This window comes from Mirounga angustirostris, unplaced genomic scaffold, assembly GCF_029215605.1.
Source record: "Mirounga angustirostris isolate CCGP_5_RB_7025 unplaced genomic scaffold, mMirAng1.0.hap1 SCAF_6, whole genome shotgun sequence".
Lineage (NCBI taxonomy): Eukaryota > Metazoa > Chordata > Mammalia > Carnivora > Phocidae > Mirounga > Mirounga angustirostris.
In genome coordinates, this window is record NW_026991714.1 from 129,570,427 (window position 1) to 129,583,908 (window position 13,482).

Genomic DNA, 13,482 nt, shown 5'->3' on the forward strand with positions numbered 1-13,482 from the left:
TTACCAGCATCCCAGAGGTCCCCTTTGTGTTCCCTCCCAGACCAAAATCAAAATTTCCCTTAGTTCTGTGTCCTCAGGTTTGCATTTGTTGTGAATCCACTTACCTCTTCACTGTTCTCTTATTCAACAAATATCTGGTGGATGATAGAATGGAGCAAGCACCTGCTAGAAGACTGTGAGGGGTTATTGTGTTGATTTCTGAAGTTTTGAACCATCAGGTAGGATTGTTGGAACCCTGATGGGATTTGGAAATAAGAAGCTTGAGAAGGTAGATTTCAAACCGAAGCAATGAAAATTCAAAAAGCGAAGGAAAGTGTGTGTTTGTGGTATTTGTTGGCTACTTTCATGAATTCTGGCCAGGGAGGATTAGCAAGAGGTGCAGATCTCTCTCACTTCAATAGGAGTGTTCATGGTGTCGCATATTTCTACCAAAAGTGATCTTCCCTTCACAATGCCCAGCGCTCTGCTGTCCTCCATGGGGCAGCACATTGCCAAAGGAAAAGAACGGTGAGTATTGTTTCTGCTTGTTAATCCCTATTTCCTTTGGGTCTCTGGCAGACTCTGTGTTGATCCAGACGTTGGCTGAGATGACCCCTGGGATGGTCCTTGACCTAGAGGTGCAGGAGGTGTTGGAGGATGGCTCTGTGGTGTTCAGTGAGGGCCCTGTGCCTGGCCTGGTCCTGAGGGCCAGCAGATATCATCGGGCAGGTGAGCACTTCTGTCTTGCCCCTCATGGTTCGTGGGGGAAATTCTTTGCCCATTTTTCCCTTTCGGATACAGAATTCCCAAATACATAGTGTAGAGGACCTGATTCAGTAGAAAATTTTGGCATCCCTGTCTTGTATCGATGTAAATCAAGACAACTGACAGCATGCTAAAGAAGGTTTAAGTGTGAATCCTTCTGTTGTTATAATTGGGTAAATCTAGATTTTTGTATATCAGGTTGCATAAATTAAGGCACACCTGCACTTGAATTATGGGAGCTAGACTTTTGGTTTTCCTCGCCCATATCGTCCCAGGACGGATGTCCTCTTTCCTTTTCTGTGCCCAAGGGCTTGCAGGGCTCTTGGAGAGATGCTTCCTTCCCTGCTCCATGAGGGCGACCATGCTGTGTTTGGTTCTGCACTGCAGGGCAAGAGGTGGAACCTGGGCAGAAAAAGAAGGTTGTCATCTTAAATGTTGATATGTTGAAGTTGGAGGTACATGTTTCCCTTTGCCATGACTTGGTGAATAGAAAAGCTAAAAAGGTAAGCTGGCGATGACTTCCATTCCCATGGTTTCAAAGGCATTACCCACCTCTTCAGCCCCACACACTTTGCTTGGGGGTTTTAATGCAAATGCCTGTGGATGAGATGATCGTCTGCCTGGATTGGTGTGGGTTGTTCCTATACCCCTTGTCTTGGTGTGGTTATTAATAGCACTGATTTGCACTCTGGTGCCGGTGTTAAATTATGTGGTCCCCCTGTCTTCAGGGCCAAGTAGATAATGTAAATGAATGAAGTGGGCATGGTCAGCCCACAAAGGGGCAGAGACGAGTCAGTTCCATCTACTTATTGCCAGGTGGGAACATCAGCGTCTGATGTTGCTGAATCTGATCCCCCCACCCCTTCATTTTTCCCTTCCTACTATCTTTTTTTTTTTTAACATACAACTTATTATTTGTTTCAGAGGTACAGGTCTGTGATTCATCGGTCTTATACAATTCACATTGCTCACCATAGTACATACCCTCCCCAGTGTCTATCACCCAGCCACCCCATCCCTCCCACCCCCCACTACTCCCGACAACCCTCAGTTTATTTCCTGAGATTAAGAATTCCTCATATCAGTGAGATTATATGATACTTGTCTTTCTCTGATTGATTTATTTCGCTTAGCATATTTTGGTTTTTTTGATGGCTGCATAATATTGCATTGTATGTATATACCACATCTTCTTTATCCGTTCATCTGTGGACATCTTGGCTCTTTGCATAGTTTGGCTATTGTGGACATTGCTGCCATAAACATTGGGGTGCACGTACCCTTTCGGATCACTACATTTATATCTTTGGGGTAAATACCCAGTAGTGCAATTGCTGGGTCGTAGGGTAGCTCTGCTGAATCTGATTTTTAAGAGAAGGCAGAATTTGATTTTTATTTGAAATAAATGTGGGAAATGTTGGAAACTTTTTTAAGACACATAACCCAAACAAAACATGTCTGTGCATAGTTCTGACCTCCAGGCTGCTCATCCACATTCACTCCTGTACACTTTTGTGTGAGAGAAGAATGGGTTCAAGGGGATTCTCAACATTTGTAGTATTTTTCTCTGGATGATGTGTATATTTGGTCCTCATTTCAAGTACTTATTAAGGGGGCACCTGGGTGGCTCATTCAGTTAAGCATCCCAACTCTTGATCCCAGCTCAGGTCTCTATCTCAGGGTCGTGAGTTCAAGCCCCATGTTAGGCTCCACTTAAAAATAAATAAACAAACAAGTTAATAAATAAATAAAGTACTTATTAAGCATCTAACTGTGTAGGGTATGGTGGAGAGGATTACATAGGTATAATTCCTCATGTCTGATTGCCTATAATTTTAAGACCTGGGGAAACAAAGAGAAATAGAAATAGTGTTAACCCCTCACTGAGTTTTCTAGCAGGTTCATATTCCATATATCCAAGTGAAGCTGGTGCGTATATAAGGGTATGAGTACAGGTTGGACTTTGAGGAAAGGTGGGCTAAATGCTTTGCATACATTGAGCTCTCAGTAATGACTCTGATGAGTGGTTGAACGGGTGAATAAATCAGGTGGGGCGCTGCAGAACTACAAGAGTCGGGGCTAGCCGGCTATGCTCAGAATCACCTCAGTAACTTTAAAATTCCGATTTCGCTAATTCTAGGATAGGATCCTAGGAATTTGAATTCAAAACAAAAGCTAAGTCCCAGGGCTTCTGATGTGGTGCCTTGAGTTTAGTCAGGTCACCTCAGTAACAGGAGGGGAAGCGGGGAAGCTAGGTGGAGGGAGTGAAGGCTAGTTTGTTACAACTCATACTAGCCCTGGGCCCCCTGGACTCAGGGGCTTCCCCAGCCCCGCTCTGCCCAGTGGGTGATGACTGAGCACTTGTGCCCTGTAAGAAGTGGGGATGGTGGGTTTTCTGTTTTCCAGCTGAAGAAAGGCAGCGAGTACCAGGCGATTGTGCAACACTTGGAGGAGTCCTTTGCTGTCGCCTCCTTGGTAGAGACTGGCCACCTGGCAGCTTTCTCCCTGACATCTCACCTCAATGACACCTTCCGCTTTGACTCAGAGAAGTTGCAGGTGGGACAGGGTGTCTCCCTAACCCTCAAGACCACAGAACCAGGAGTGACTGGTTTTCTTTTGGCTGTTGAGGGGCCAGCTGCTAAGAGGACTGTGAGACAGACCCGGAAGGACTCTGAGACAGTCGATGAGGACGAGGAAGCAGATCCAGCTCTGGTTGTGGGGGCTATAAAGAAGCACACCCTGTCCATTGGGGACATGGTCACGGGCACTGTCAAGTCCATTAAGCCCACCCATGTGGTTGTAACCCTGGAAGATGGCATCATTGGCTGTATTCACGCCTCCCACATTCTAGATGAAGTTCCAGAGGGCACATCTCCTACTGCCAAGCTGAAAGTTGGGAAGACAGTCACTGCCCGAGTGATTGGTGGTCGCGACATGAAGACCTTCAAGTATGGAGGCTTTGGGAGATGGGCTGGTTCTGAGGGGAGATTATTGTAATTGTGGGAGAAGGAATGGGCACTAAAGCAGGCTTGAAAAAGTTGTGCACAAATCAGATTTTCTTCTAATTAGCAGAAATGTTTACCGAAAGAATCCTTTTGTCTTTTTCCCCTTAAAAAAAAAAGGCACATGGTGTAGTGTTTAAGGGCATTAGTTTAAAGAAGAGAGACCTGGGTTTGCATTCCAGATTTGCCACTTAAAATTGGGTGACCATGACTTAAGTAGTTACTTAACTCTGAGTTTTATTTTCCTAATTTGTAAAATGGGAGTACGGGTGGTTAGTACCATTTTTGCAGACTTGAGAGAACATCTGGTACCCAATGTGCCTAGCAGGTTGCCTGACATAGTTATTGCTCAGTATACATCAGAGGTTATTATAATCCATTCTCCACTACATACTGTACTCATCCTCCTTTTCTTTAAATCTACTTGCACTATTATTATTGTAGCAGAAATCCTTGCTGTAATAAGAAAAGCAAAATAATTCATAGTTTATAATTTGCATATTGATTTCAGTAACTGCTCTCTCTAGACCTCAGTTTCCCTACTTTCAGAGTGAAAGAGTTGGAGAATGTAGTCCGTAAGGAAAATACTACTCAGGGTTTAATAAGACAATACTGAAAGGTCAGATGAGCCAGCTCCCCAACATTTACTGCAGAGAATGAGAGGAAGCCCTCAGGCCTGACACGTCACCAGTGGGTGGGATGGCAGCACAGCAAGTGGCTTTTAAGCTTGGTTTCCTGGGACTAGAGAGAAAGACTGATCTCCAGATTATGGTGGTACCGAGAATAAGAGAAATGGTTTGACCTAATTTTTTTCTCCAGGTTTCTTCCAATAAGTCATCCTAGATTTATTCGAACCATTCCGGAGCTGAGTGTCCGGCCAAGGTAAGGGGAACCCCAGCAGCATGGTCTCATGGAAAGAGTGTGGGGCTTTGGAGTCAGGAACCTGAGTTCCAGCCTAGATTCTGCCAGTGTTGTGACTTATTTTGCCTCTGTCTGTCCCAGTTGTCTTATTTCTCTAGTAAGGATATTTGGCTCTGATAGGGCTAGTTAGAGGGATTATATGAAACTTAATGTAAAAGCTGTATTTAGGGTTTAAAAGGCTGGTTGCAGTTCTGTTTGTCAGCATGTTAAAAAAAGGCACATTTTTGCTCTCAATTCAATTTTCTAGAACTCAGTAATTCCAAAAATAAACAACATGTAGCCAAGAATACCCATTCTTTGAGTGTAGAGACTACTCCTTGTTGACTGGAATTTTAGCTCATGTTCTAGTGGATTTTATAGAGGGGTGTTCAGTGAGGGATTCTGTGTGGAGGAAAACTAGTTTCATTTAATGTTGGATCCAGTTTGTCTGGGATCTTTTTTTTTCAGAGGATCTGAAGCATTTTGATCCATGGGCCTATTTCTGCTTCCTCCTTTAAAAAACCAGCCTCTTGAAGTTAATAGGTCATCAATGAATGAAGCTAGATACACATGACCGAGAGAATGGCTCTTCAGAGTCAGCTGTGGGGTCCATCCAGGGTGTAAGTCTCAAGTGCAGAGGGATATAATGGAAGGGCCTCTGAAGTAACTTTTAGGGGGTAAGGTTTTTTGTTTGCTTGTTTTTAATTATAGTTGATATACAATGTTACATCAGTTTCAGGTGTACAGCATAGTGATTGGACAAATCTATACTTTATGCTGTGCTCACCACATTTGTGGCGACCATCTGTAATAAATGCTCGTATCGTACCATTTACTATATCTCCTGTGCTGTATCTCTCATCCCTGTGACTTATTAATTCCATAACTGGAAGGTTATATCTCCCACTCCCCTTCACCCATTTTGCGCATCTTGCCACCCATTTCCTCTCTGGCAGCCATCAGTTCTCTGCATTTATAGGTCTATTTCTACTTTTTTTTGTTTATTTGTTTTGTTTTTTAGATTCCACATATAAGTGAAATCATGTATTTGTTTTTCTCTTATTTAGTGTAATACTCTCTAGATCCTTCCATGTTCTCACAAATGGCAAGATCTCATTCCTTTTTATGGCTGAGTAGTATTACATCAGGGAGTAAGGTTTGGTCATTGTCCTGAAGGTATCAGAATAGAAGAGGAATATTTCTGGGAAGACTTGGATCTGAGATGGGCATATATTCCTGGAATATTGAGTTTGAGATGCTAACCACATTCTTGGAACTTCAGAGTAAGCCCTTTAGTTCCAGAATAATGAGATTTGGTGGATGCACACATTCCTATTTGTTTACTGTGTGGTTTCCTTAGTTTTGTAGATTTTGATCATGTCCCCCTCCAGTCTTTGTAGTGAAAACAGAGAGAGCACCGTATTAGTTGTTTGAGTTCGCCAGATCTTCACCTGAGGTGTGATGCCTTGTTTAATTAAGAGTTGGGGGTCAAGTAGTTTATTCAAGCTAAGGGTAGACACGTTCAGTTAACGAAGGTTGGTTCTTCTGAGTCCTCCCTTCTTGGCTTGCAGATGGCTGTCTTAGGGTGTCTTCATGTGGTGTTCTCTGTGTAGATCTGTGTTCTAATCTCTTCCCTTTTTTTGCTTTTTTGTTTTATTGTGGTAAAAATACAAAACATAAATTTACCCTCTTAACAGTTTTTAAGTAGGCATCACAGTGTTAACTGTGTGCACAGATCTCCAGAACTTTTTCATCTTGCATGGCTGAAACTCTTTACCCATAGAACAACTCTCCATTTCTTCCTACCCCCCACCTCTGGCAACCACCATTCTACTTTCTGTTTCTTTACTGTTTCTTTTTCTGTTTGATTACTTTAGATAACTCGTGTAAATGGAGTCATGGACAGTCCTTCTGACTGGCTAACTTCACTCAGCACAACATTCTGAAGGTTCATCCACATAGTAGCATGTAGCAGGATTTTCCTTCTTTTTAAAGGCTGTATGATATTCCATGTATGTATAGACCACATTTTCTTCATCCATCCATGAACATTTAGGTTGCTTCCACATCTTCTTGGCTATTGTGAATAACACTGCAGTCAACATGGGCGTACAAATATCTCTTTGAGATTCTATTTTTAGTTCTTTTGGATATATACCCAGAGGTGGGAGTGTTGGATGGTATGGTGGTTTTTAATTTTTTGAGGAACTTCCATACTGTTTTCCGTAGTGGCTATACCATCCTATAGTTCTGCCAACAGTGTGCAAGGAAGGGTTCCCTTTTTTCCACATATCCACCAACGCTTGTATTGTGTGTTTGTTAATGGCCATCCTTAGAGCTGTGAGGTGAGATATCTCACTGTGGTGTTGATGTGTATTTTCCTGATGGTTAGTGATGTGAAGCACCTTGTCCTATGCTTGTTGGTCATTTTTTTTTTAAGAGAGTAGGGAGGGGTAGAGAGAGGGAGAGAGAGAATCTTTTTTTTTTTTTAAAGATTTTATTTGTTTATTTGACAGAGAGCGAGAGAGGGAACACAAGCAGGGGGAGTGGGAGTGGGAGAGGGAGAAGCAGGCTTAGGCGCCCCAAGAGAGAGAATCTTAAGCAGGCTCTATGCCCAGCACCAGACCCCGACTTGGGGCTCGATCTCATGACCTTGAGATCATGACCTGAGCCAAAATCAAGAGTCAGACGCTTTTTTTTTTTTTTTTTTAATTTTTTATTTGACAGAGAGCACAAGCAGGGGGAACGGCAGGCAGAGGGAGAGGGAGAAGCAGGCTCCCCGCTCAGCAGGGAGCCCGATGTGGGACTTGATTCCAGGACCCTGGGATCATGACCCGAGCCACAGGCAGACGCCCAGCGGTTTGAGCCACCCAGGCGCCCCAACAGTCGGACGCGTAACTGGCTGAGCCACCCAGGCTCTCTGCTTGTTGGTCATTTTTATATGTTCTTTGGATAAATGTCTCTTCAAGTCCTGGTTTTTAATTGGGTTTTGTTGTTGTGTTATAGGCTAACCCTAATAAAATAATGACAATAATAATAATCCATAACTGGATAATGGCCCACCCTAACATTCTCATTTTAAGTTAATCACCCGTTTAAATTCCCGATCTCAAATGCGGTCACATTCTGAGATACTGAGGGTTAGCCTGTCAACATATAAACTTGGAGGTGGGGGTGGGCACAGTTTAGCCTGTAACAGAGGCATTCCAATGTCAGCTATTGAGTGAATAAGCTTTTTTTTATACCACTGTATAAGCATGATAGATACTGTGTATAAATTATCTATTTCAGTGCCAGGCACATAGATGTTCTGTGTGTGTGTGTGTGTGTTAAGAAATAACATTTTACAGATGTTCCCTTCCCTAGGCTTCTCTCTCCACCCTCAGAGGATGAATTACCTGTTATTCATTTGATACATATCCAGCTCTTTCATACTTCACTTATATATACATACATATATATTTATATACACACATGTATGTCTACAAAATTTTTTTGTGTGGTTTTCAAACTTTACATAAATGGCATGCTGTACTTAATATTTTGCAGCTTGTTTTTTTCACTCAAAATTTTGTTTTTGAGATCTGCTTTTGTGCCTGTAGTTAAAACAGTAATTCATCTTAATGAATGTGCCCAACTCTTATGTTCTCCAACTGATGGAGGACGTTTAAGGTTGTTTCTAGTTTTTCTCTTTTATAAATAATGCCACAGTGAACATCTTTGAACTTGTTCCACTGTGCTTCTGGATTTCTGTAGGGTGGAATTACCGGGTTGTAAGGTACATGCATTTTTAACTTTACTCGTATATGAAGGTTTCCATTTTTCTATATTCACCAGTGCTTGCTATTATATGTGACAGTCTACCAGCATTACTTGTACCATTTTATTGTTGAGTTTGGTTTTGTTTTAGAAATTACTTCAATTGGTAAGCTGGGCTGGGAGTTCTGTGATTTCTTTGAAGTGCTTTGTGGTAACCACAAGCCACATCCCCTTGTTGCTTTTGTGAGCAGGAAAAGAAAGTAATAATGGCAAGGTAGCATAGGGGACAGAGCCCTGGATTTTTGAAGTCAGAGCCCTGACTTCAACTCCTGGTTCAATAGCATAAAATGAGTTTAATAATATCTGCCCTGCCTCATTCACATGTGATTGTTGTTGTCACATTCACTGAGAGACTATTTGGGAAGGTTCTGCAATAGCTAAAGTATTACGAAAGAAGTAAAACAATTTTGTTTCCTAAATTTGTAAAGATTGTAAGCTACCTACCTACTTTATAGCTTGTTCATACCTAGGTGAATGAAAAGGAAGAGATTAGCTCTCATGTAGGTATTATGAACATTCCCCTTGGGGGAGAGAAATGGGCGTGTGGGAGGTGTGCATGAACGAGGGGTGTACAGTCAATCCATGGCCGCGTGGGGGAGACGGTTTCAAGCTAGAAGCCTTATGCAGAAGTTGGCATACTCTTTCCGTTGCTTTTCTGCGAACAGTGAGCTGGAGAAGGATGGCCGCACTGCTCTCAACACTCACTCTGTTAGCCCCTTGGAGAAGATTAAACAGTACCAGGCTGGACAGACTTTGGTTTGCTTCTTGAAGAAGGTGAGTAGTGCACACCCTGCAGTGTGATGCCATCCTTCTTTCAGAAAAAAGGGGAGCAGCTGGAGACAAAGGCCATTAGCACTAAGCATTTGAGTCTGTTTGCTACCGTGCTGGTTTGTGGGAGACCAGAAGCCTAATTGAGGAGCTAAAATTATGGCTCACGAAACAATTAGCAAGCAACTCACAGTTCAACATGTTTATAGATTAATTAAACGAAAGGGAAAGGAAAATAGAGAGCAAGATTTAAAGTAAATGTGCTATTGGATTCTGGATTCTTGTCTTTTTTTTTTTATTATTTATTTATTTGACAGAGATAGCGAGAGCAGGAGCACAAGCAGGGGGAGTGGGAGAGGGAGAAGCAGGCTTCCTGCCAAGCAGGGAGCTGGACACGAGGCTCGATCCCAGGACCCTGGCTGGGATCATGACCTGAGCCGAAGGCAGACGCTTAACGACTGAGCTACCCAGGCGCAGAATCCACAAAGGATTCTTGTCTTTCATAAAGTTCAGGTGCAATGCAGAGCAATACATACCTGGGTGCCAGATTATGTGTTCTAGCCTCAAGTGGAACAGGCATTCAAGAAAGGGAAGAGATCAGTAAAAACTACCGGTTGGAATATATCAGAGAGAAAGTTGGATTGGGCTTGACCTTGAGGGCTAGCTCCTCTTCACTGCTGCCAGATTTTTCTTCCATAAGCATTTGGCTGAGCTTGTCACTGATGCCCTTTAGTTACCTGTTGTCTCTTGGTGGGGTTCATAAGCCCCCAGTGCCGTAGGATGGTATTTAAGGCTCTTCATAATCTGACCTCATATACCTTGTGTACCAGTCAGCCTGAAAACCTCCTCTTTTTCCCTTTTTTATTTCTGTGCTCAGAGTACCCTCTATTCCTACAACCCTTTAAGGCCCAGCACAGATATTCCCCCCACTCCATATTCCTAATTCTCCTATATATTCCCATAGCATATTGTATTTCTACTGCTCTGGTTATTTGCATACTTGTTTGACTTACTCTTTGTAGACTGTAATCTTGAAGGTAGGGTTTGGCTTTTATTTATCACTAGGTTGCCACGTATGTAGTGGCTGCTTGATAAGTGTTTTGTTGAATGCACTTTGAAAACTAGGGCTCTGTATTTAGGGCAGGACACTGTAAACAGTGAAGGATCAAAATCTAAATTGATTTAGAAATCAGATGTTGAGCCCTGGAGATAATTAACCATCATTGGGCAGAGCTGAGCTTGGAGGAGTCTGCAGAGGTCAGTGGGATTGTTCTTGCTACTTGAGGACACCTCTGAGGTCATTTTTGCCTCCTGATCAGCTGAGGCACCAGGAGGGGTGCATGGTTAGCTAGCTCAGCAAAGGCTCTGAGCTAGACTCTGAGTGAAGTCTGTGAGAAGTGGAGATTGGGCAGGGGCAGTGGGATGTAGGGGCTGGATTCCTGTCCCTTGGAAAAATGTAGGATTAGGGCCTCTTCAACCCTGTGATTTTTAGGAAAGTCTTCTGTTTTAATGAAGGGAAAAGGAGATGTTTATATCCATCCCATTCCATTTCTCCTCCTATTTTTTTCTCCAGTACAATGTGGTTAAGAAATGGCTTGAGGTGGAGATTGCTCCAGACATCCGGGGCAGGATTCCCTTGTTGCTCACTTCTCTCAGCTTCAAGGTCAGTATGCTTGAGATCCCTGGAGAGAAGATCTCTGAACTCAGAGTCTGAAATCAGTGTCTGGTGTGTTTGCAGTGGGTACAAGAGAACTATGTACTTATTCTGGGATTAGTTTGGGACATACTTGGTATAGAGACTTAAATGCGAGTTTTGGGTAAATGCCAGACCTTTCTTCAAATGTTAAAGGAATTTTCTTGTCCTTCCAGGTTCTGAAACATCCAGATAAGAAGTTCCGGATTGGCCAGGCCCTGAAGGCTACTGTGGTTGGCCCAGATTCTTCCAAGGCCTTCTTGTGTCTCTCACTTATAGGTGTGGTGAAGAAATGCTGCCTGGTCAGGGAAGGGAGAGGGTAGAAAGGAGCAGGAAAGAGTCATCAGGTAGTGCCCAGGTTCAAGGATGCCTCAGGTATTGGAGTCCTCAGAAAGCCTAGTGTGGTTTGTGCCTTCCGGGACCATTTTTTCTCTTGGGGCTTTGTTCTCTGGCTTGTGTCACTCTGCTACTGTCTGAGCCGCCTTTTCTGACACAGTTGGTTTTCACAAGTCTCTCAGAAGGGGTGTCCATCACATGGCCCTGAGATTTCCTGACTACATGGCATGGTAACATGGGTGTTCATGATCATTCTGCTCCCCTTAACCTGGGCATCCCCAAGTTTGGGCAGCCTCTGACTCCCCAGCCTGTGCTTGGCCAGTGTTCCAGCTTCTTTCTTCATTTGCCCTTCCCTGAATCAGGTTCATTCTCCTGCCTACCAGGTCCTCACAAGCTTGAGAAGGGGGAAGTGGCCATGGGCCGAGTGGTGAAGGTGACTCCTAAGGAGGGGCTGACTGTCTCCTTCCCCTTTGGGAAGATCGGAAGAGTCAGCGTATTTCACGTGAGTGACTCCTACACAGAGACGCCCTTAGAAGACTTCATCCCCCAGAAGGTTGTCAGGTAGGCCTAGTTGGTTTGTTTTGTTCCTCTTTAGCTCTACGTGGGTAGATTTCTTTTTTAAAAAAAATATATGTGATATGTGATTTTGTACCAGAAAAAAATTGTATGAAAAAAAGAAAAGTTCTGTTGCTCCTCTCTTTCTCCACCACTTTTCACCATTATATACCTTGGTTTCTATCTTTCAAGACTTTTACACACATGGAGGTATAATGTTTTTAATGTAATAATAGAATTTCATTTTATATATCCTGCAGCTTGCTTTTTTTCTCATAGCAGTTTATCATGGACTTTTTTTTTTCCTGGGCTAGTATATCTAAATCTACCTTGTTCTTTTACCTTATTTTTAACATTTTTTTTGGTGTTCCGTTTTTTTTTTTTTTTTTTTGTCATTATCTAAAAGCTCTGTTGATGGACAATAATAGTGAAGTGAATATCCTTGTGCATGTGTTTGGACATGAGTGCAAGTGTATCCGTGAAATATATTCCCAGAACTAAAAGTGATGGGCCAAACGACATCACACATTTTGCCAAAGTGCCCTCCAAAATGATCATGCCGATTTATGTTCCTGTCATAAATATGACTGTTTCTCACACCCCTGCCAACAGTGGGTATTCTTAATTTTTAATCTAAGCTATTAAACAGGCAAAAATTGATCTCTCCTTTTATTGTATTTTTAAAGATTTTATTTGAGAGAGAGAGAATGAGAGAGAGAGAGCATGAGAGGGGGGAGGGTCAGAGGGAGAAGCAGACTCCCCGCCGAGCAGGGAGCCCGTTATGGGACTCAAGCCCAGGACCCCGGGATCATGACCTGAGCTGAAGGCAGTCGTTTAACTGACTGAGCCACCCAGGTGCCCCGATCTCTCATTTTAATTTGCATTTCTCTTACTGGTCATTTTCCCTCTTTATTGGCTCTTTACATTTGTTCTGTGCTTTGCTTGCTCATTTTTCTACTGAACCATTCATCTTTTTAATTAAAAAAAAATTGATCTATAGGTGATTTCTGCAAAAAGAGACCTTTGTAGTTGGGGGGGGTGTTATGAACTATTTTATATGCACTAAAATGAGCCTGGTTCAGAGTTTTGTTTTTGTTTTTGACTTTTAAAGATGATTTATCTTAGAGGGAGCATGAGTGGGGAGAGGGGCAGAAGGCGAGAAGGAGACTCCCCGCTGAGTGCAGAGCCTGACATCACAACGTGAGCTGAAACCAGCTGAGCCACCCATGTGCCCCTGGTTCAGAGTTTTAAAGTCATTTTCTAGGGTGAATAAATTAGCATTGAAGAGGCAGGCTTCAGCCTGATACCGTGCAGACGTCTGAGAATCCAGGTTGGCTGAGAATCCAGGTTGGCTAACAGTAGAGTGGGAAGCCTTGAGGAGACAGGCAGGGAAGTTGTAATGCTCTTTCCCACCTCTGGTGTCCCAGCCACCAGCATCTGCCTAATAAATTCACAACCACTTATCAGAGCTAAACAGCACAGAGATATCCAGGGCCTGGGAGAAGAAAAGGAACACATCTGAGAAATCCAGGATTATCTCTGCTTTGTCTCTTGAGCTTTAAAAATGTGGTTGTGGCTTTTAGCAAAATTTTTATTTTATTTAATTTTTTTTTAAAGATTTTATTTATTTATCTGACATAGAGAGAGAGTGTGTGCAGGCAGAGG

At 42.9% G+C, this 13,482-nt stretch overlaps 1 protein-coding gene across 2 annotated transcripts in view; it reads left to right on the forward strand.

The window, feature by feature from the left end:
• The window catches only part of PDCD11 (programmed cell death 11), a 46,174-nt gene that overhangs the window by 24,507 nt on the left and 8,185 nt on the right, over window positions 1-13,482 (forward strand). For both annotated transcript variants that reach the window (XM_045878744.2, XM_045878745.2), the window contains exons 18-25: window positions 559-708; window positions 1,132-1,247; window positions 3,151-3,692; window positions 4,566-4,628; window positions 9,131-9,239; window positions 10,807-10,896; window positions 11,103-11,205; window positions 11,646-11,823. In XM_045878744.2, the coding sequence (XP_045734700.1) occupies window positions 559-708; window positions 1,132-1,247; window positions 3,151-3,692; window positions 4,566-4,628; window positions 9,131-9,239; window positions 10,807-10,896; window positions 11,103-11,205; window positions 11,646-11,823 (1,351 nt within the window). The remainder of the gene's footprint in view (window positions 1-558; window positions 709-1,131; window positions 1,248-3,150; window positions 3,693-4,565; window positions 4,629-9,130; window positions 9,240-10,806; window positions 10,897-11,102; window positions 11,206-11,645; window positions 11,824-13,482) is intronic.